This window comes from Pelmatolapia mariae, linkage group LG10_11 (genome assembly GCF_036321145.2).
Source record: "Pelmatolapia mariae isolate MD_Pm_ZW linkage group LG10_11, Pm_UMD_F_2, whole genome shotgun sequence".
Classification (NCBI taxonomy): domain Eukaryota; kingdom Metazoa; phylum Chordata; class Actinopteri; order Cichliformes; family Cichlidae; genus Pelmatolapia; species Pelmatolapia mariae.
Window position 1 is genome coordinate 60,213,795 of NC_086236.1, and position 21,265 is coordinate 60,235,059.

Consider the following 21,265-nt stretch of genomic DNA (forward strand, 5'->3'; position numbering starts at 1 on the left):
CACTGAGCACGCGGTCGGATGGGGCCATCTTCCTGATGTATTCATAGATGTTTTTTGTCTTATCCTGGACTGTGGTACTGACACTCCCCCAGCTGCCTTCCTTCTGCTTAGCATACAGCCTCAGAATGCTGGACTTGGGGTGAAACCCTCCATATATGGTAAGGTGGTCTTCCTGGTCTTGATGTCAGTGGCTTCTATCTCCTCCTTTGGCCAACTTATTATCCCAGCAGGGTACCTGATCATGGGGAGGGCGTAGGTTTTGATAGCCCAGATCTTGTTCTACCTATGATTGTGTTGAAAGTAATCACATGTTGATTGATATAAAAGGGTGGTGTACAGAGACAGAAGTCTCTCTCTCTATATATATATATACATATATATATACATATATATATATAGATATATATAGTTCAGAAATTTATAGACCTAACTGACCATTTACAACATGACTTTTGGATGTCTCAGGAGAGATCTGCCCTGCCATATGTATCGAGTCTTGCACAGAGCAAGTGTTGAAGGCCTCCTGAGAGTGATTAGTGGTTTTATTGAAGCCTTCTTACAGTAAACAAGTTGTCATTACTGAAGTGGTCCATGTGCTTTTGCTTTTATTAATTGTAAACAGTCTAAAAACAATAATTTCTCTACACAAACTTGTAACTGGCTTTAATTTCCCCGATTCATAAACCTTTCACTGCCATGTCTGTTTTAGCTCAGCGCTGGGATTAAAAATAGCACTGCACTTCTTCTCTGCATGGCATTGTGCTAACAGGACCTCACTCCTGTAACATGATACTCCCTCTCCATTTTGAGAATACCACTGGGATTACTACTGTGTATATGGACACACAGCAGCCTCAAGTGCATGTGATGAAAGAGACGAGGCACTGGAAGAGTCTCTAAACCATTTATTATGTTTCCTTACAGCTTTCCTACCCTTATTCCCATCAGCTGTGACACACAATGTGATGAACATATAATTGACACTTTACTGTTGGCCGGACAACCAATGAGAGAATGGATCATGCACAACTAGAGGGAGGTAAAAGCTACAGAAAAAACAAAATCATAATTACACAAAAAGAGACGCCAGTAAAAAGACAGATTTGATCGACACGAGCTGTCACACAGTTTTACACAGAAAAAAAGGTCATGAACTTTTACTTAAAGTGTGGACTGCCCGTCCACCTCAAGGTGTAATCGTCAGTCTTTACAGCTTGAGCACTTGGTGTTGTTTCTAGTTTGCACAGACTGTTCTCAGTGGACTTGACTGTTATCAGTGCAGTACAGTGTGTGTCAGCCTGTCCCTTTTCTTTGTGACAAAATACACCCCCCACCCCCCCCAAAAAAAGGTAAATGAGGGAATGACATCATCACACAAATGCTTTGAATGAAAAAGGGGAAAAGGACTAAGTGCTGAGAACGAGGGATGAAGAACTGGACCGTCTGGAGTTGGACTCTAATCCAGTCGCATTGCAACTGCCCGCATTTTATGCCTTAGCGTTGATGATGTCGATGAACTCTGGCTTCAGGGAGGCTCCGCCTACGAGGAAACCATCAACATCCTTCTGGGAGGCAAGTTCTTTGCAGGTAGCACCGGTGACAGAACCTGAGGAGAAGAAATGACGCTTGAGAAGAGATCGATGTGGGACTCAAAGCAAAACAGCTACCCAGCACAGCACTGACCTCCGTAGATGATCCTCACAGAGTTGGCTACGGCCTCAGAGACGTTGGTCTTCAGCCACTCCCTCAGTTTCTCATGAACTTCCTGAGCCTGAGATATTACACAGGTGACATTGTGTTGCAGGCTGTAAGCACAGTAAGTTAAATATTCAGTGATTTCTAATATTTACCTGCTGTGGGGAGGCGGTTTTCCCAGTGCCAATGGCCCACACAGGCTCGTAGGCCAGCACGACCTTGCTCCAGTCCTTTACATTGTCTGTGAAAGAGACGTGTGATAAGACTTTATATTTCACAAGAGTTCGGATTTCCACCACACTCTTGCTTGCACAAGCATGTACAAGAATGTCTGTTACAACATTTCAACTCATGTTGGCATAAAACCAGTGAGCTGCTTACCTGCGATGACCTTGGTCTGAGCAAAGACGACCTTCTCAGTGATGCCTCCCTCCCTCTCATCCAGCTTCTCGCCGATGCAGGCGATCACGCCAAGGCCGTTCTCCAGAGCGTGAGCAGTCTTCTGACCAATCAGCTAACATAGGAGACAATGATGAATATTTAACGTTTTTTAAAAATCTAAACGACTGGCATTTAAAAAAAATAAAATAAATAAATAAATCTATCCATGTTACCTCATCACTCTCTCCAAAGACGTGGCGCCTCTCGGAATGTCCCAAGATCACCCAGTTCACACCGCAGTCCTTGATCATCGCAGGGCTGGAAGACGAGATTATCACACAGTGAACATAAATCAGAATTCCACAAATTCCATTGTAATGGATGTTTTCTCCCTCCCTGCCTGAGTGTGACACAGTTTGTATATACAAGCGATGGAAACAGCCACCTTGATGTCACATTCAGAAGACTCAACTTTAGCATTTTTGGCCGTAGCCATCTTGGACTTTGTGGTTCTGAAATCAGGGAGACACTGCACGCTCCTATTGTACTCATTTGTCAATTTCAAAGTAGGCCCGTCCTAAACCGCACCCTGTTTCATCATCCAATTCCATGTCAATGTGGCTATAATTTACAAAAGCGAGATAAGACTTAAAATTAGTGAACAAGACCAATAATTAATTCGGAAAATGTTTGAGGTCCCAAAGGAAGCAAGAAGAAAAATCACTTTCTCAGACTTCAGGAAGAGTCGCCCTCTGCTGCCCATTAGAAAAAACTGCGATCTGTCTTGATTGGCTTTAACGGCCTAGGCCCCACCCACTCCTTGTAAAGAAACATTGTGATTGGTGGATATTCAGGCCAGTTTTAAAATATTTGCATATCTGACACTCAGTGAACTAAAACTGCACTTATTAAACCAAAGTATAATCATCAAGTGCTTTTAGTTGGCATTTTGACTGTATAAGTATATACACATATATATGTATACACTCATACACATAAACAGTTTATTTTTATATGTTTTGTTTATTTCTGATGTCATGTTTGGAACTACAGGAGCACACCGTTACAACAGTGTCTGTGCCCGGTGTCCTAGTGCTGAGAGGCTTGTGTCATGAGGCAGGAATCTTTGCTCTTAGCTATTTCTCTCGTAGGTTTCTCATAAAGAGAAGCCCCTATATACTTGTTAAATATAAAACAACTGATAGCTGCAAGATGTAAAGTTAGTTTTGATGAATGGACAAATGTTAGACTTAATGAAAATATTGTCTGACAGCAACCCTGTAGGAAGTGTGGATAAGAGACTTTGATGTTAATCTGTAGGAGGTAACTCTGAGAACATTATTCTAGATTGATTTGATTGTCCTCACCTTGACACCTGTTCTACTGTTAAATGAATCAACCCAGTTAAGAGTGAAAAAGAGGGGGGGGGGTCACTTTGGCAACACTCTGGGTTTCCCCTAAAATCACCCCTGGATTAATTTATTTTTACATTTATTTATATAGCAACAATTCATAGCAACAGCTGGCTTAGAGTGCTTTAAATTTTAAGGTAGGGACACGAGAACTCCTTGTAAGATTCATACCTCTGTATTTTGAGAGTATGAAATCAGGAATTAGGAAAAATAACCCGAATTAAATACCTGATCTCCCCAGTGAAGGCACCCTTGGGAACTTTGTAGCAGTTCTGAGCGGCCACACCGAACTTGGGGTCCAGTTTGGACCTGACAAAGTCCAGGTAGATCGATGGAGCGCCGCACACCACCTCTGTTAAAGGAGGAAAAAGAAAAACACTTAGGTTACAGCTAGTTAATCCAGTTACTCTTAAAACCAACTATTAGAATATTTAGGACCACCTGACATCCATCAAGCAGAGTTTGAAACCTCCTTGTGGTACCTCAGAGAGGCAACGGCTGTTAATGTGCCTTTTGTGATTAGGAAAAGGCCCGGAGAAAGCAACAGTAGTAATTAGACTATTAAAGCATCCTCAATGATTAGTTTGACGTGTTTTTATATATGCGTATCCACAGTTCAGCTAATCTGAACCATGCCAAACACAAGAACACATTTTTCCACACGGCACTACTGGAACTAAGAGGCTGAACTGAATCCATCTTTAAAAATCAATAATCTGAGAGCTTAATGGTCCAGTGAACAAAATTCAAAGCGAATGACTGGAAACTGTCCTCACTCTCAAACATAAAGTGATTAATCCTGAAGTTTTTAACTGTTACAAATTGAGTAATTCTTGCAGCAGTAAAATAAAAACCACAGGAAGCACTGGTTCAATATGAGGTACAGTCTACAGCGGTCAAGAAGAGTACAGTAAAGTTAAGACACTGACATTCACATTGTAACTATATCTTTGGGGTTATGGAGTCTATATTAAACACTGCCCGTTATTATTAGTTTGGCAAAGGTCAGTCAGGTCTCCCTGCAGTAAAGGTCTGAGTTCAGCCTCCGAAAGGTCACCTGCCACGGCTGCATTCAGCAGAGGTCAGAGACAACCCATGCACCCGAGTTCAAAGGGTCAAACAGAAGATCCAGAGTTTAAATATCCAACAGGTCGGTCTGAGGATGAAACAGGTGAACTCTGACTTTAGAGGCAAAAGCACGGGGGTGGGGGGGGGGGGGTGGGGGGTGGAGCTGGTCTTCATTTTCACTTCAGCTCTAAAAATGGGGTGGATTCATTAAAGGGAGCAAGGTCCAAGGATAGTCTGAGCAGACTTCAGTCCTGAGCACTCAGGCCTGTGAGTGCACACAGCATTGCAGTTGCATAACAAACACACAGGAGGAGATAAACGGGCCTGTGACAGCAGAGACAGGCTGTCTTCAGAGTGTCATACACTTAAAAAAGGGAAATAAAAGCAGAGCTCAGCGTCTTAATGAAACAGCAGCTGCTGCCTCTGTCTGGCTCATCTGCAGGAAGCAGACAGCAACAGGGCAATGTCTTCTGCTGCATTCAGGGAAAGTTGGGAAAAAACTGACTACACACTCACACGTGTGAAGAGCTGAAATAAAATGAGTGCATCCGTTTTTTACTTGTTTTTGACTTTTGCGCTATTTAAAGCTTAAGCTGCTGAATAACTCGGCTCAATATACTGACGAAAGAGCAACCCCATTAACGACCAGCCTGACTTGAATGCACCCCACACATCCACAGCAGAGGCAGATCTGCTCTGATGGTCTACGTGCCGCTGCAAACGCACACCCACCACGACATGAATGGAAAAAGCCATCCGAGCTTCCCTCGTCTGAGCTCCGGCACGTCTGCCAGCCGCTGGTCACGATTTAGCTCGGTTTAAAACGACCTCACGCTAATCCCGACTTTATTAAACACGGCCTGAAACTGACAGAAGCTCCTGGCGCCAACGCTGTCATTGATTTTTCTTAATATTTTGAATGAAACGGACATTTTGACCGCGGAGGATCATTCAGCTGTGACGCGAATACGCAGAGATTGGCTTACAATAACTGAAAATATGGAGCAAGTGGCCAAAAATACTGAACCCCATTCAAGAGGGGTGATGGTGTCAGAAGAAGCCACATACCGACATTGGGGTCCACCTTGCCTCCGTTCATGGTCTGGATGAGCTCCCCGAGGCTTTTCTTGTCGCCGTTCATCTTCCAGTTTCCACCAACGAAGAATTTTCTGGTCATGTTTGCGATTTTGGGGGGACGTTAACCAAAGAGTGAAACGGTACTGAAAGTCCACTGGGGTCCTTCTAGTCTGGGGTAAGAGAGCGGACGTAAATGAGCAGCTCGGGGTATTTATTAACGTGAAGGTCTAACCCCTCCTCTCCCTCAGCGCCATTGGTTCACGCTGGTACGCCCGTAAAACGCGTTTCTGCCTCATTTTGAGGAAGAGGAAGAGGAGAATGTCATGCTGCGTTCAAGTACCGTGCGGGAAAACTAGCTTTTCCCTAGATGAACCCGTTAGTGAGGACAACATATATGAAGTGAAGCAATCGACAGTCTTGTCATTTTCACTCCTTCTAATTAAAGAAAATATTTTATTTTTTATTATTTATTTTTCAGGTTTTTCTGAGTTAGTTTCCAGAGTGTGTTCGTTTTTATTCCTTAAATAGTTTTAATGTTAGCTTTTCTTAAGTATATGTATTTAGGGCTGTGCAGGAACATCGGGGAACGATGCACCTTACCTCTATGTAACACAACTACAGCTAACAAAAAATATAAATAAACAGTCGCAAAAAAAAGTGGGGATTTTCTGTTTATCTACTCGTTTAAGAGACTCGTTAACAACAGAGGAAGTTCATGGATGTAGTGAATGAGGACAATGCACAAGGTTAGTGTGATGTAGGGTGGTCGAAATACGGTGAGATGAATGCAGATGGTACGCTTTAGCGCCATCTAAAGGGAGCATCCGAAAGAGGCAGTTATTACATTTAAGTAGTCTTGTTTCGATCAAATTTCAGCATTGATATGTATAGTATTAGCCTTTATTTGATCTGAATCCTCTTAATGATCAGACCTACGGTACCTTACTTTTTTCAATCATAGGTATGACTCGCTTCTGTTACTCAGTCATGACGGTCAGCCAGTTGATTGGCTGTGACGACACCAATCCCGCCCACCCACTCGTTGACGGGTTGTTCAAAAAATGTTGTCATTGGTGAACACTCGGGCCAGTTTTAAAGTATTTGCATATCCGGCATGCACTGCGCTAAGAATGCCCTTATTATACTTTTAAAGTATAACTTTCAAAGGGCTTCAATTGATACACTAGCTGTACATTATTTAAATATATTATGAATGAATATTTTTAAATGTTTCCATTATTTCTGACATCGTATTTTGCACCTACAGAATCACACCGTAACAACAGTGTCTGTGCCTGGCGTTCTAGTACCGATAGGTCTCAATTTCGTGCCAGGAATCTTTGCTCTTAGATATTTGTCTAGTAGGTTTCTCATAAAGAGAAGCCCTCACTCACGTGTTTAAAAACAATACAGGAGGTTCATGCGTTTGTTCTTGTATCCACAGCGTGGGTAATCTCAGGAGCTCTTATCGCGTTCAGAGCCAATTTACTTTTGCATTTCAATTTGTTTTGCGAACTACAAAATACAGACGGGGCTCAAACAGCGTTGTCCAACAAATAATATTAATAAAATAACACACAAAAATATGTAACATAAAGTAAACATATGCGTTCTTCGGTAGCTCTGGTGGAATAAAATCTATATTGTGAGCCTCTTATCTCTTGAACTCTTATCTGACTGCTCTCGTAAAACTACGTGATTTTTAAGATTGTTTAATGTCACTGTTTAAAATCCCCTTTGTGTACGAGTGATATGTGCCTGTGAGTAGTAACCACCCGCCGTTTGATTGGCCATAGTGACACAAGTCCCACCCCCTTCGAGACGACTTCGTGATTGGTGAAAGTCACTGGCGCGTTATACCACCATAACAACAGTGTCTGTGCCTGGCGTCCTAGTACCAATAGAGTTCAGCTCACTAACAGGAATCTTTGCTCTTTGATATTTGTCTAGCAGGTTTCTCATAAAGAGAAGCCCTCTTTCACGTGTTTAAAAAAAAACAAGCAAAACTAAATTGAGGTCTGTGTCTGTGCTTTCATAAAAAGCAGTTTAAAGGTGTCTGTAGAGTTATTGAGTCCCACAACTAGTTCCTCTTACACTTTAATTTCAATTTCAAATCAAATCAAATCACTTTTATTGTCACATCACATGTGCAGGTACACTGGTACAGTACATGTGAGTGAAATTCTTGTGTGCGAGCTTCACAAGCAACAGAGTTGTGCAAAATACAATAATGTAAAACAAGCAAAATATAAAAATGGCTAATCTAAAAAGTAATAAATATATGTACAATATGTAAAGGTATATACATTACTGAATGTGTATACTAAATATGTTTTTCTACGTGTGTGTGTTTGAGTGTGTATATAGTATGTATATACATGTTTTACAAATGAAATAAAGTAAACAATAAAATAAGATATATAAAATATACATATATAATATTTGGGTTACACTTATAAGGTACAGCCCGCGCTCAAACAGCGTTGTCCAGCAAAAGATATCCATAACATAACACACTTCATTGAAAACTTAAAGTGAACATGCGTATTCTTCGGTAGCCCTGCTGGAATGAAATCTATAATGTGAGCCTAACTCTTATCTGACTGCTCTCGTAAAACTACGTGATCTGTTTAATGTCACTGTTTAATGTTGTAGGCCAGTGTTAAAGAGGCTTCAAAAACCAAAAAGAATTCCTCTGAAAATGATCAGGTCCAAGGACAGGCAACTATTCTAGTTCAGACTAGTTACATTTTAGTGTGAGACTAAAATTACAGTAGTAATGAAATTACAACTCTTATAAAAGGTTATAAAAATGAGACAAGACACAGAAATAGTCTCTAAACCATTTTAAATTTATTTTGTTTCCTTACAGCTTTCCACTCCTGTCCCTTTTCTTTGGGACAAAATATAACCAAGTTAAAAAAAAAAAACGAAAAACATAAAAATAATAAAGGAGAAGAAGGGAATGACATCTTCACACAAATATTCTGAATGAAAAAGGGGAAGAGGACTAAGTGTTGAGAGCTGGGGATAAAGAACTGGACCATCTGAATGGACTTGGACTCTAAACCGCTCACATTGGCCTTGGCCTTGGCGTTGATTATGTTGATAAATACTGGCTTCAGGGAGCCTTTCCCCACAATGAAACCATCAATGTCCTTCTGGCCGGCAAGTTTAAAATCACTTTTGTGTACAAGTGATCTGTGCCTGTCGTTTGATTGGCCATAGTGACACAAGTCCCACCCCCTGCATGACTACTTCATGATTGGTGGAAGTCAGTGGCGCTTTATACCACCATAACAACAGTGTCTGTGCCTGTTGTTGTAGTGATTACAATGGTTAGGTTGAGAACAGGAATCTTAGCTCTTAGAAAGTTATCTAGAAGGCTTCTCATAAAGAGAAGCTCTCTATATCTATGTAAAGCAAAGTTGTTTCTTTTCTTGCTTCACATGTTCCTGTGTCCTGTATGTCCTCCCTCTTTACATCCATGAACCTTCTTTGTGGTCTTTTTCTTTTCTGGCTGCTTGGCAGCTCCATTTTCAGCTGCCAGGCAGCCTTAAAATCTTAATTAAACTTAAATCAAGAAAATCAAATCAAGAAACAGGAGTACTGTTACACAATAATATGATTTTGTCACTGTGTCACAATAGTGTCGGCATCCTAACCTTTAACCGCCCCCTTCTTCTTCTTCTTCTTCTTCTCCCTCTTGGTTTATGTGCACTACCACCACTTACTGGACTGGAGTGCCATATGGCCATATGTTTGGAACACCGTGTCTCCAAGAAGACCTTCCAAAGTAAAAGCAATCTTCAGTTCCTTAATAATTCCCTTTCCTACCGGAGAATCCACATTTACTTATAAAAAGTGTTATTTTATTAATATTTCTGTTAACCAACACGGTTTAAGCGAGGTCTGTATTCCAAAGTGCAACAAGCCTGACACTGTAGCAATACATTTTGCAGATTCAGGTTCACTGCAGTGCATGCATAGTCTGATTTGGTGTTCATCGATAAACTGCACTCATTTCCTTCCACACCTACATGTTTTGTACACTGTAAAATCTTTGCAAACTGTGCTATAGTTCCCATATAACATCTAATCTGCATGTTTACCTTATCTAACACTCATGAGTGCTGATAAACTATGATTAGTCTTATTCCTTTTGTTGCATTTCACATGTATAAGTCATTGGATTATATGTTAAACACCTAAGGAGATGTATATATATGAGGTACAATTGATAATACTGTATATTATGCAACCCTAGATGTTTCATATTTATATTTGAAACCCACCCAAAGTTCATAAAATGAGTCGCTCATTATTATCTGTGCTCTCAGGACTCCCCCAAGAAAAACTTTGCCGGGTGTGTCTCACCATGCCACTCTACATCGACCCAAGATGTAAGCATATGTTTAACTCTTCTGATTATCAGTGGCATTTCTGCCATTTCAACCTACACAACTGTTACTGGAGATCTTTTAAATGGGGTAAACGCACTATGACACAGACAATAATACGATGTTCAAAAGGCTGTCCAACTCCTGGGATGGGGTGAAGTGGTGCAGGCTTAATCCTGTGGTAAGGCTCGTGTAACAAGTGCTAATTTAGAGATCCCGTGACGTTCTGTTTCAAATGTGGCTAGAAAAATTGTAGCAACACATGATTGTGTCTTCTGCATATCTACATTCAGGAGATGCCATCATGAATGTGAGTACAGAGAGTTTACATCAAGGTGCAAACCACTGGTTACACCCAAGAACAAGAAAGCCAGATTAGACTTTTGTCCTTTAGAGAAGAACAACGGAAAAGAGCCTTTACTAAGAAAAAAAGGAGAAAAAAAAGGAAGGTTGTTTGGAAAGATGCCATATCTATCTATCTATCTATCTATCTATCTATCTATCTATCTATCTATATATATATATATATATATATATATATATATATATATATATATATATATATATATATATATATATATATATATATATATATATACACTAGTGCCAGAAGGATGGGGAAAGAGAAGTAAGGAGGAGGAGAAAAATAGCTCAATGTTAATGAAGGTGGAGCCAATGTTATGGAACGTATGGCTGCCAGTGGAACAGGGTCACCAGTGTTTATTGACAATGTGACTGCTGATAGAATTAGCAGTAACACTGGTTCCTTCCTTGACTTAGCTGCTGTTTTTTATATCTGAGCTTCAGCTTCAAAAATAAAAAAAGCATTCCTCTGAAAATGGTCAGGTACAAGGACTGGAAGCAACTAGTCTGAACCAGTCTGAGACTAAAATGAATACTTTTATGAAAGGATATAAAAATGAGACAAGACACTGAAATAGTCTTTAAATCATTTATATTTATTATGTTTCCTTACAGCTTTCCACCCCTATCCCATGTCTTTGTGATAAAATATATAATCAAATAAAAAATAAATTAAAATAATAAAGGAAAAGGAGGGAATGTCATCATCACAAATACTTTGAATGAAAAAGTGAAAGAGGACTAAGTGCTGAGAGAGAGGGATGCAGAACTGAACTGTCTGAATGGAGTTGGACTCTAATCCAGTCACATTGCAGTTGTCCACAGTTTATGCCTTGGCGTTGATGATGTCGACGAACTCTGGCTTCAGGGAGCCTTTGCCCACAATGAAACCATCAATGTCCTTCTGGGCGGCAAGTTCTCTGCAGGTATCACCTCTCACTGAACCTGAGAAGTAGAAGCGATGTGTGAGAAGAGATCAATGTGGGACTCAAAGCAAAACAGCTACCCAGCACTGCACTGACCTCCGTAGATGATCCGCACAGAGTTGGCTACGGCCTCAGACACGTTGTTATTCAGCCACTCCCTCACTTTGGCATGAATCTGCTGCACCTGATATATCACACAGGAGACATTATGTTAGAAACGGTAAACACAATAAGTTAAATATTCAGTGATTTGTAATATTTACGTGTTGAGGAGAGGCAGCGTTCCCAGTGCCAATGGCCCACCCAGCCTCATAGGCCAGCACGACCTTGTTCCAGTCCTTTACGTTGTCTGTTAAAGAGACATGCGATCTTTTTTATTATTGTAGGGTCTTGACATTACAGTATAAAGTGCCTTGAGGCAACTGTTGTTGTGATTTGGAGGCAAATAAATAAAATTTAACTGAAGTGAACCAAATTGATAAAACTTTAACGCCTATAACAACCTATAACAATGCAACATTCCATGTGCATATAAAACCCCAGTGACAGCGTGAGGAGCTGCATACCTGCGATGGCTTTCATCTGAGCAAAGATGACCTGATCTGTGATGCCTTTCTCCTTCTCTTCCCGCGTCTCTCCGATGCAGACGATCACACCGAGATCGTTCTCCTGAGCGTGAGCTATCTTCTGGCCAATGAACTAACAGCACAGGAGGCAATGAAACATGTTTTGTGTGTTTTACTTGTTTTGAGGAATTCAATTCTTTACATTTGCAGGTGAAAAACTAAATGAACAGGATAAAATTATCTGTAGTTACCTCATTACTCTCTCCAAAGATGTGGCGCCTTGTAGAGTGTCCCAGGATCACCCAGTCCATACCACAGTCCTTGATCATCGCAGGACTGGAAGACCAGAAGCATTCCCATGAAGACAAACTGATTATCTTCTTTTTTTCATTGATAAACAGTATTATGACCCAGAGTCATTAGTTGTATTCGACTGTGATGGATGGTTTTGTCCTAACTGTGTGAGGATAGTGATTTTCACATGGTTGAGTTTCAAGGATAAGAGATTGACTGAAACATGATAAAGTCCCACTTTGAAGCCTCAATTTGAACATGTTAGCCGTCATCATCGTGGTTATGTATAAATGCAAACAGTGGTGAATTGTGAGTAACAAGGTAGTTAAGTCCTAACCCATACCTTGGTTGGCTGTAGGTAGAGCAGGTCATCTACTAATTGAAAGGTTGGTGTTTCAATCTGCAAATACCTCTGATATTAATCCAAGTTTCTCTCTGATGAATCAGTATGTGTGTGATATTCGATAGAAAGCACTTACATAGAAAAAGTGCTGTATGAGTGGGTGAATAAAGTGCTTTTAGTGCTCAGGTAGCATAGAAGAGCACTATATAAGAACCAGTCTATTTACCCTTATTATATTTGTGTAAATGGAGCTAAAATTTATAAAAGGAAACATCATGCTGTGATGCTCTGCTTTTCCTAAGATCCAGAATTTGGATACAGACTTTTAGCACCCAAAACTAGTACCATGATACCAAATAACCGAGTTTATTCTATCTTAAGCAGAATAAAGTGCACTGTGTACCTGATCTCTCCAGTGAAGCCACCACTGGGAACTATGTAGCAGTTCTGAGCTGCCACGCTGAACTTGGGATCCAGTTCGGACCTGGTCAGTTCCAGATAGATAGCTGGAGCAGCACACACCACCTCTATTTAAAGAGAGAGAGATAAAACACAATACTTGGGTTACAGATATGTAGTCCATTTATTTATCAGGGCTCAAACACAGTAAATATTGAAACTAAATATTACAATATTTATGACCATGAACTAGCTGGAGTTTGACACTTCCTTTTGGTTCTTCAGAGAAACAGTGGTCATTAGTAATGTGGTTGTGATGGCTCAACATAAAGCTGCATCTCTTGACATCTGATTAGGAAAAGCCAGCCGAAGAAAAACTAAACTAAACTACGTCACTCTTGACGTTGGTCTGCAATAACTGTTTGTGTGCAGTTTGTCCCACAGTGTCGCAGGCTAAACGACCAGCTGCTGTATTTCACAGGGAGAGAAAAGAGAGAGAGCTAACTTCACTCAGAGATGGAGAAAGATTTAGGAAGACAGATGGATAAGAGAGGAAGAAGGTAAGGATTGCTCAGTTGCACTTGATAAAGTGCAGAATTAAAGCTTTCATGCGATGTCGTAATTTTAATCACATAGTTGATATTCCTGCAAAACAAACTAAGCTATGCTCACTCTGTTATTTAAATGTTGCGTGAAAATGCTGGGTAGTTTGTATGCTTACATCTTGTTGAATTCAGTTGTGTAAATCCACAAAGACCTGTAGGTCAGCTGATCACTGCATGTATACTAAGAAAATCTACTGAATCTACTTGAGTACATTTCAGAGCCTGTACTTTTTCACTTTTACTTGACTAAAAAAGTTACTTCTGTACTTTAACTTTTATTGAAGTATTTTTTAACATGGGTATACTGCTTCAGTTAAATCATTTAAGTCCAATGCTGTCTTTAAATACTGACCAGTCAGTATATACCATGCATCCCTGTGACATGGAAGTGACTTCTCTTCTTATCAGTTTCCCTCCATTAGTATAGGCTTGTACACAGTGAAGAGGGACTGAAGCCTGTGCATTTGCTTTGGGGTGTATTGTTGTTTTTTTTATGGCTTATAGACATTGGAATGACATATAATGAAAGTGCTTTTATAAGTACAGTGGGAATTGTTATGTTAAGCATTTGACCTATAGACCCATTTGTGTTGACCTATGTATACAGGTTAAGTTCTATTTTGGCAGTGTAACATGTTTTTATGTCATACATGTCAAGTAATTACTTCTTACTGCAAGACTGGCATAATAGCCATTATTTCTGACCCTATAGTTGACCGTGATCATAAACCTGTCAAAAAGGACATGAATAATGAATATGGATGATAATGTCTGGGAAGATTTTTCACGCGCTACTGTTATATCTTAGATTTCATTCAAGTCAGTTAATAGTCAAATTTAACTCAGAGTTTGTGAGTGTGAGATGTTTCAGTAAAGGCTGTGATACAGGGATTCCATTTGCATTTCATTGGAGCAACTAAACACTGACGATGATCACAGACAGGTTTCAATCTCACATGGAAAAAAAATCAGATTATTTTAGATGTTACACGATAACACCATAACAAAACTGTCAGCGGCTGGTTTCATACTGGATCAGGAGTCTTTGCTTTTAGATGTTTGTTTAGAAGTTTGCTGTTCCATCATTATCATTATAAATTGTTATTAGTTTCCACCTTTGATGTGGTATTATTTAAAAAGTTCGTTTCTGGTCTTTGGCTTTTCACACGACAATATTAAAAATGAGTGCTTTTCCTTTTCTGCTTTTACACGAACACTTTTTCATTTAAAACGAAGCTTTTAAATTCAGTCTACACGAAATGTCTCGTGTCGATGACTTAGTGACATCGTACCACAGAACTGGTTTTAATAAACAGGGATTTTTTCTTATTTTTAGCACATAAACACAGCGTGTTATAGGTATGTAGCAGCTAAAATATGTATTTCTGGTTATTGTTTTGACTCACATTTGTCACTATGGGCAACTTCAACAAACAGTAATTGTTACAATGGGTGTGGCTTCACCTTAATTACCTGGTCACGCCTCAGGTGGCGTGGAAAGAGAGAGGATGAGTAGTCCTCAGATATTTTCTGTTGATCCTATTCTCATCACTCATGCATCACTGACTGATTGGAATGAAATGTTTGGTTTCTTTCCTGTTTGAATAAACTCATCATCCATCTAAGGAAGAATGGACTAATATACGCTCACTGGGAAGTGCTGGCCACAATTGTGCAAGGTGAAACAGCTGACAATGGATTGATGAAATATTGACCGTTACATGTTTGTGGAATACCGAGAGGTGTGTTATGCCATTGATTCAAGTTGCAGCTAATGATATTTCACAAGAATGCATAGTGAGAAACGCCCATGGACTAAGGCTTAATCTCAAAAAGAACAACATTGTTTTTCTTTAAGAAATGGCCCCAATACGTCTTCCTACTTTTTACTTTAAAACTACAATTTGAGTTTTTTCCATAAATCATTTCCACGTAAAGCGGTGTAGCCTTTGATATCAGTTGTTTCAAATATCTGATAAATAACCATAAGTAGTTTATCTTTGTTTACTTGTATTGTGTTAATGATAAGATAGTACACACTTTTCTTTGAAAAAATAACCCAGTTTTAAAAGGTGAGTATATTTATAGCACAAAACTTCTAGTGAACTCTGAAGAGCAAAACGAATGAATCAGTTGTTGGTTTCAATAACTGATTCATTCAATGTTGTTTAAAAACTTGTGGCATGCTCATGAAAGAGCAGCACCTTAACAACCAGGCTGACTTCAGTTTAGAGCTTTCCTCATCTTTCCTCACATTTTTCCTATAGAAGTTAATGAGGTTTAAAATGACCTCAAACTACTCCTGAACTTTTGCAGATGGTCCTGGCATTAATGGTGTCTGTGATTTTTTTTTCCTTGAATGAAAGAGCAATTTTGACCATGGAGTTGTGACATGAATACAAGGAGAAAAGCTTAAATTAACTGAAAATAGTACAACAAGTGTCTAAACCGGTGAACCTTCAAATGGAGAAATAATATCAGAAGACACATACCGACATTGGGGTCCAGCTTGGCAGTGTTCAGGGTCTGGATGAGCTCCCCGATGCTTTTCTTGCTGCCGTTCATCTTCCAGTTTCCACAAACAAAGAATTTTCTGGTCATGTTTGCAGATCTTTGTGGATGTTTTCTGAGGATTAAAACACTACAAAGCCAACTGGGGTCCTTCTCTTCTAGGGTAAGAGAGCAGCTCGGGATATTTATTAATGCGAGAGATTTAACCCCTCCTCTTTCTCAGTGCCATTGGTTCATCCTGTCATGCCCATAAATGTAGTTGTACCTCATTTAGAGGAAGAGATGAGTTGTGTTATGATGTCCTCATGTGTCGTGTGGTAAATGGTCTTTTATAGCAAATGAGAGGGCATTTTCCATTTATTTTCACTTTTATTTTTGATAAATTCAGAATGAGTTTCATTGTGAGAAGGCATACGAACGGGTACCAAGAGAGGAAGTGTGGTACTCTTTGAGGAAGTCAGGAGAGGTGAAGGGTTTGTATGAGGAAAGTGAGAAATCGGTGAGGCAAGAGTGACAGATGACTTCAAGGTGAGGGTGGGCTTACATCACTGACCTTGCTCTGAGCCCCTTGTTTGCAGATGACACTGTGATCTATAGAGGTACAGGGTTTAAAAGAGTATTTTAATATTAAACAAATATAACCCGAGTGAATACAAAATGCAGTTTTTAAATGATGATTTAATTTATTAAGGGAAAAAGCTATCCGAACCTAGCTGGCCTTGTGTGAAAAAGTAATTGCCCTCTGATTTATTTTCTTTGAAAGGTAAGTTCAGTTTCACTAACCATAGCAAGGGCTGACTGAATAAAGAAATAGCTTAAATCAGGGATGTCAAACTCATTTTACATCATAAGCCACATACAGCCTGCTGTGATTTTAAGTGGGTCAAACCAGCAAACCGCCCCTTTTTGTCAGTGTAAAGATTTTTAACTATGCATTTAATCCCATTTAATATAAAAACAAGTGCAATTTAAATAGTAAATCTTAGTTTTTCTACACTGTAAATAAATTACAGAAAAATTTCTAACAGTAAAATGGTAGGAGAGCCACCTCGACAGGACAAGACTCAGATGTACATCTGTTAATGTTCACATTTTGGACAGTGCAGACGGATGGTTTAAAAGAGGAGTGAAAGAGCCCATCTATGTCCACTGTGAATGACTATCCTTGAACAGAGGGGGTGGCTTACAACACCCACTGTCTACCACTTATACTCCAGTTTTCAGATCCCTTCCTTAACGCCCACTCACAACTTACGTCACTTGATCTCAAAAGGTCACATGATAGACTGAGGCAAGGTCTCACTATTAGAATGACCCACACCTTGGCACATGTGATGAGGCACATGTTCAATAATTGGTCAACAACCGTCTGAAGGGACAACTCCCTCTAGGTCTTGATGCATGCTGAATCATCCAGGTAAGGAAATCCCAAAGAGCTGATTCTGTTCACCTGGATGTAGCGTTTTCATAACATAACATTTGCATAACGACTAAAACCAACATGACTAATATTGGGCCGAGAGGTCATTGTTAGTCAACCTTGCTGAAAACGCTACGTCCAGATGAACAGAATAAACTTTTTGGGAACTTGAGTTTAAATACCTGGAAATCTCCAGCATTTGGTTTTAGAATTGAAGAAGCTTCTCGAATGCTAGGTGAACCATCTTCAAGACACTTAAAGAAGTCCACTCGGTTTTCTTTCCAAGCTCCTTAGATTGCCACGACCTGGATGACTGAGAACCTACACACACAAATTCTTTTTCATTGTTTTCTTCGTCTTTCTTGATGATATTCCTCTTCGTTTTCTTTCAGCTGCTTCCTTTAGGGGTCACCACAGCGAATCATCTGGCTCCATCTCCCCCTGCCTCTAGCATCCTCTTCTGCCTGACCAACCCTCTTTCACTACTTCCATGGATCTTCTCTGTGGTCTTATTCTTTTTCTCCTGCACAGCAGCTCAGCGTCCAGTGTCCAATAAGATTGTCATCCAGCAGCTTTTGTCTTATTAATATGTTTCAGTGCCACTGAAAACCATACAAACACGTCTACATGACATAATGCTCAGACTTTTCTTTAAAAGTTACATAGCTTATATCAGTGGTTTGTCATGAAGTGAGTGAATCTGTGCATTTGGTAGAGCTGGGTGACATGACCTCAGATCACTTTGATGATTAGTTGAACATTTTAACTTGATCGTTATTAATGGGTTTTTTTTTCTTGCCCTTCAAAGTTCACTGACAAGGTTTGTAATGTAAGGTATATTTCAAGTTACTGAAATCACACACAAATGGAAATCTCTTATGAAAAATGTGATATTTTGGTTTTAGAGTATTAGGACCATGTTAAGAAAGAAACATTGAAGTGTTTTATTCATTTTGAGAATAAAGTGTTGAGAAAAGGGTGAACTGTCTCAGTCCTCGGGGGTTTCTCAGTATGTGTTTTTCTGTACATTCCTGTAAAATACCATTAGCTGCAACCTGATTTTCTTATACAACACATCTCCATTTTTACTACACAGTTATGTAACCATCAACATTGCATCCATTCACTGACGGCAATTTCACATTGCACCATTGCCGCCAACTCTTCTGGGATTGAGTGTGTTTTTTGTTTTTTGTTTCTTTCTTAATAGACCCTTCACAGGCCTCATATTTATCACACAGCAGTTTATGTACAGAAAGAGAAAAATAAATCCCTTGGTACTAAAAATGATTCTGAAGCACAATGTCTCAGACTCATCTACACAAGGTATTTTGTAGAGGGTGCAGCAGGTCGTGCACTAATTGGCAGTAGTTATTTCAACTTTATAGTCAAAAAACAATTTTTATCACTCAGCCGTTAAAGGCTGACGGGGCATTGTTGTTACCCTGCCAGGCGGGAGGGCAGACAGACTGGACAACCAAAGTTTGTGACTCCAATAACTTGAGAATGAGGTGACATATGATTTTCAAACTGACACCAAATCTCGGATGAATTTGAATCCTGGTGACCTTGACCTCAAGGTCAGGGGTCAAGTTTTCTGAAAATCTTATGAATACAGTAAATTGATAAAGATTTCAATTAGGATTTTCTAATTTATATCATAAGTGCATTTACTAAAAGTACTGGAAGAACTTAAACCTAAACCTCAAGATCAAGGTAAGCGATCAGGTTTTCTGAAAATCTCTTGAACATGATAACTTGAGAGATGTGGAACTTCAAATTCATACCGTAGGTACATTTACTAAAAACCTCAAACAAATCTGATCCCAGTGACCTTGACCTCAAAGTCAGATTTTTGGGGGGAAAAAATCAGAAATGTTGAGAAGATCAACTTCATTAGTTCAAGGGCGTCTCTCAGTATGCATTGTTGTGTTTTCTTGTGAAATATCATCAGTTGCAACCTGTTCTTCTGAAACAACACACCTCCTTTTTGCACAAATGTGCAACCAGTGATATTGCATCTGTCCACTGCCTACTGTTTCACCTTGCACAATTGTGGTAAATTGTCCAAGATTGTGTGTGTTCTTAATTTTTTCTTTCTTCTGAGCAGACACAATCATTTCATATTTATCACCCACCATGTTTATGTGCTGAAAGTGGTTCAGCTTTAATTCAAGGCATTTAACAAAAATGTCCCCAAATTTTAAAAGGTTCACGTGTAATCGGACAAATTATCACTATCGTCAGTAAAAAGCAAAGCTGGGTTACCTCCTTTAAGATGCTCTGCTAGGCTGTTTGCTGTTTTTTGTGGATCCAGTTTTGTCTTCAGCATTCTCTACTGAGTTGAGTTCAGGTGATTCATTTGATTGCTGTAGAATAATCCTCTGCCCTTCAGAAAGGATTGAGTTGCTCTGTGTGTTTTGCATCATTGTCTATGCTCAAATTCTGTATTGTGAAGCCTTACCTGCTGCACGTGGATGAATGCGAGCTAAAAATTATTTTTCATTGTTTTCTTCGTCCTGTTTCCGCTGCTTCCTTTAGGGTCAACACAGCAAATCATCTAACTCCATCTCACCCTATCCTTCTGTCCCACCAGCTTTGGATTGAGGATTTTAACTTGATTACTACTAATGATTTTTTTACATTTTAATCATACATTTTTTTTGGTTTTCACCACTCAAAGTTCAAGAAAGAGTTTGTCTTTTAAAATCATTGATGAAAACACATTTTATTTTTTGAAATTTGACAATCACCTGAAAATCTTAGTAGCTTAGTAGTCGTTCTTATGTATTCTTGTGAAATATCATCAGTTGCAACCTGATTTTTCTGATACAACATACCTCCACTGTAATGTGCACATGTGTAATCATTGACATTGCATCCGTTCATTGCCAACTTTGCACAACTGTGGCCTTCTCTTCCCAGTTTGTTGGGGGGTTTTTTTTTTGACCTCCTGAACAGACAGACGTTCTCATACATATCGAAAACCATGTTTATGTGCAGGAAGAGAAAAAAAAAATCCCTCACCACCAAAACCAATTCTGAAGTCCCATGACACTGACTCATCTACATAAATATTTTGTGGAGGGTGGGGCAGCTGTGTACTAATTGGCAGTAATCTGACTTGAAACAACAACTTTAATCTTAACATTTCCAAATTTTCTCAACATATTGGATCCTGGTTGATGTTATTTGGACTCAACATCCGAAAATTAATTTAGACTTTATTCTCAAATGAACAAAAAAACCCAACATCGTTCTTTAGGGTTAGGTTATGAAAAGCATCCGGTGTAAAACTCAAATCAAACATCTGCAGCTTGTGGGAAGAAATCTTCTGATACTAGCAATCCTTCATATTCGGTGATTATTATACTCCAAGTGTTGAAACAGGTTGCTGGTATTACCTTTGCTTACTGAAACCATTTGCATTTGACTTCTTTTTGTTTGATGACAATACGAAAACACACACGCCAGCAATGAAGCCAGTTAAATATAAAAGTAATGAACAAACTCCTGATGCTATAATTTGGAACTCTGTTTTACTCTTGCCTATAATTAATAAAATTATACATGAATATTACTTACTACTCTAGGATAAGGATAAGCGGAAGCGAATGGATGGATGGATGGATGGATGGATATTATATTTTATGTGAAAAGGGACCGTGTACGATATTAACATAAATGTAGCCATTCAATGCATTGTACCAGAGTTGGCTTAAGCTAATTTGCATCTGTAGTCCCTTGGCAGGTCATGAAATAATATATCTCTTATATAAAAGACAAAAGATGTTTCGGTAATTGC

At 39.3% G+C, this 21,265-nt stretch overlaps 3 protein-coding genes and 3 non-coding genes across 7 annotated transcripts in view; 4 read left to right on the forward strand and 2 right to left on the reverse strand.

The window, feature by feature from the left end:
* Positions 1 to 890: 890 nt before the first annotated feature.
* On the reverse strand, positions 891 to 5,851 carry LOC134637055 (triosephosphate isomerase B). The gene is made up of 7 exons (XM_063487377.1): positions 5,625 to 5,851; positions 3,717 to 3,840; positions 2,310 to 2,394; positions 2,077 to 2,209; positions 1,851 to 1,936; positions 1,684 to 1,771; positions 891 to 1,606 (listed from the first exon to the last, which is right to left on the reverse strand). Exons 1-7 carry the CDS (start codon positions 5,731 to 5,733, stop codon positions 1,488 to 1,490), a joined length of 744 nt encoding a protein of 247 aa, XP_063343447.1. The 5' UTR covers positions 5,734 to 5,851; the 3' UTR covers positions 891 to 1,487.
* LOC134638051 (U7 small nuclear RNA) lies at positions 3,195 to 3,250 on the forward strand. Its single transcript, XR_010095224.1, has one exon. It is a non-coding gene; the product is annotated as a U7 small nuclear RNA (small nuclear RNA).
* A 1,114-nt stretch (positions 5,852 to 6,965) lies between the features above and the next one.
* Positions 6,966 to 7,021, forward strand: LOC134638050 (U7 small nuclear RNA). The gene has a single exon (XR_010095223.1). It is a non-coding gene; the product is annotated as a U7 small nuclear RNA (small nuclear RNA).
* A 532-nt stretch (positions 7,022 to 7,553) lies between these two features.
* LOC134638048 (U7 small nuclear RNA) lies at positions 7,554 to 7,609 on the forward strand. Its single transcript, XR_010095222.1, has one exon. It is a non-coding gene; the product is annotated as a U7 small nuclear RNA (small nuclear RNA).
* Positions 7,610 to 8,022: 413 nt separating this feature from the next.
* Positions 8,023 to 21,265, forward strand: part of lpcat3 (lysophosphatidylcholine acyltransferase 3) — a 35,103-nt gene continuing 21,860 nt past the window's right edge. Inside the window, exons 1-3 of one of the 2 annotated variants that reach the window (XM_063486776.1) lie at positions 8,023 to 9,429; positions 9,974 to 10,036; positions 13,357 to 13,484. The gene's annotated coding sequence lies outside the window, so the exon portion shown is untranslated. The remainder of the gene's footprint in view (positions 9,430 to 9,973; positions 10,037 to 13,356; positions 13,485 to 21,265) is intronic. The other variant, XM_063486775.1, reaches the window with a different exon arrangement.
* LOC134636678 (triosephosphate isomerase B-like) lies at positions 11,015 to 16,186 on the reverse strand. The gene is made up of 7 exons (XM_063486777.1): positions 16,022 to 16,186; positions 12,929 to 13,052; positions 12,140 to 12,224; positions 11,889 to 12,021; positions 11,586 to 11,671; positions 11,419 to 11,506; positions 11,015 to 11,341 (listed from the first exon to the last, which is right to left on the reverse strand). The coding sequence occupies exons 1-7, from the start codon at positions 16,128 to 16,130 to the stop codon at positions 11,223 to 11,225; spliced, it is 744 nt and encodes a 247-aa protein (XP_063342847.1). The 5' UTR covers positions 16,131 to 16,186; the 3' UTR covers positions 11,015 to 11,222.

What these genes read in the sequence shown, in the direction of transcription:
- LOC134637055 (XM_063487377.1), bottom strand. Translation starts at nt 5,733, where the DNA reads ATGACCAGAAAATTCTTCGTTGGTGGAAACTGGAAGATGAACGGCGAC. An exon ending in GCCTTCACTGGGGAGATCAG is followed by an intron (nt 2,395 to 3,716) that starts GTATTTAATTCG and finishes CTCGTCTTCCAG; the next exon opens with CCCTGCGATGATCAAGGACT. An exon ending in AAACCGCCTCCCCACAGCAG is followed by an intron (nt 1,772 to 1,850) that starts GTAAATATTAGA and finishes GTAATATCTCAG; the next exon opens with GCTCAGGAAGTTCATGAGAA.
- LOC134636678 (XM_063486777.1), bottom strand. Translation starts at nt 16,130, where the DNA reads ATGACCAGAAAATTCTTTGTTTGTGGAAACTGGAAGATGAACGGCAGC. An exon ending in TCTTTGGAGAGAGTAATGAG is followed by an intron (nt 12,022 to 12,139) that starts GTAACTACAGAT and finishes CTGTGCTGTTAG; the next exon opens with TTCATTGGCCAGAAGATAGC. An exon ending in TGTGCGGATCATCTACGGAG is followed by an intron (nt 11,342 to 11,418) that starts GTCAGTGCAGTG and finishes TCTACTTCTCAG; the next exon opens with GTTCAGTGAGAGGTGATACC.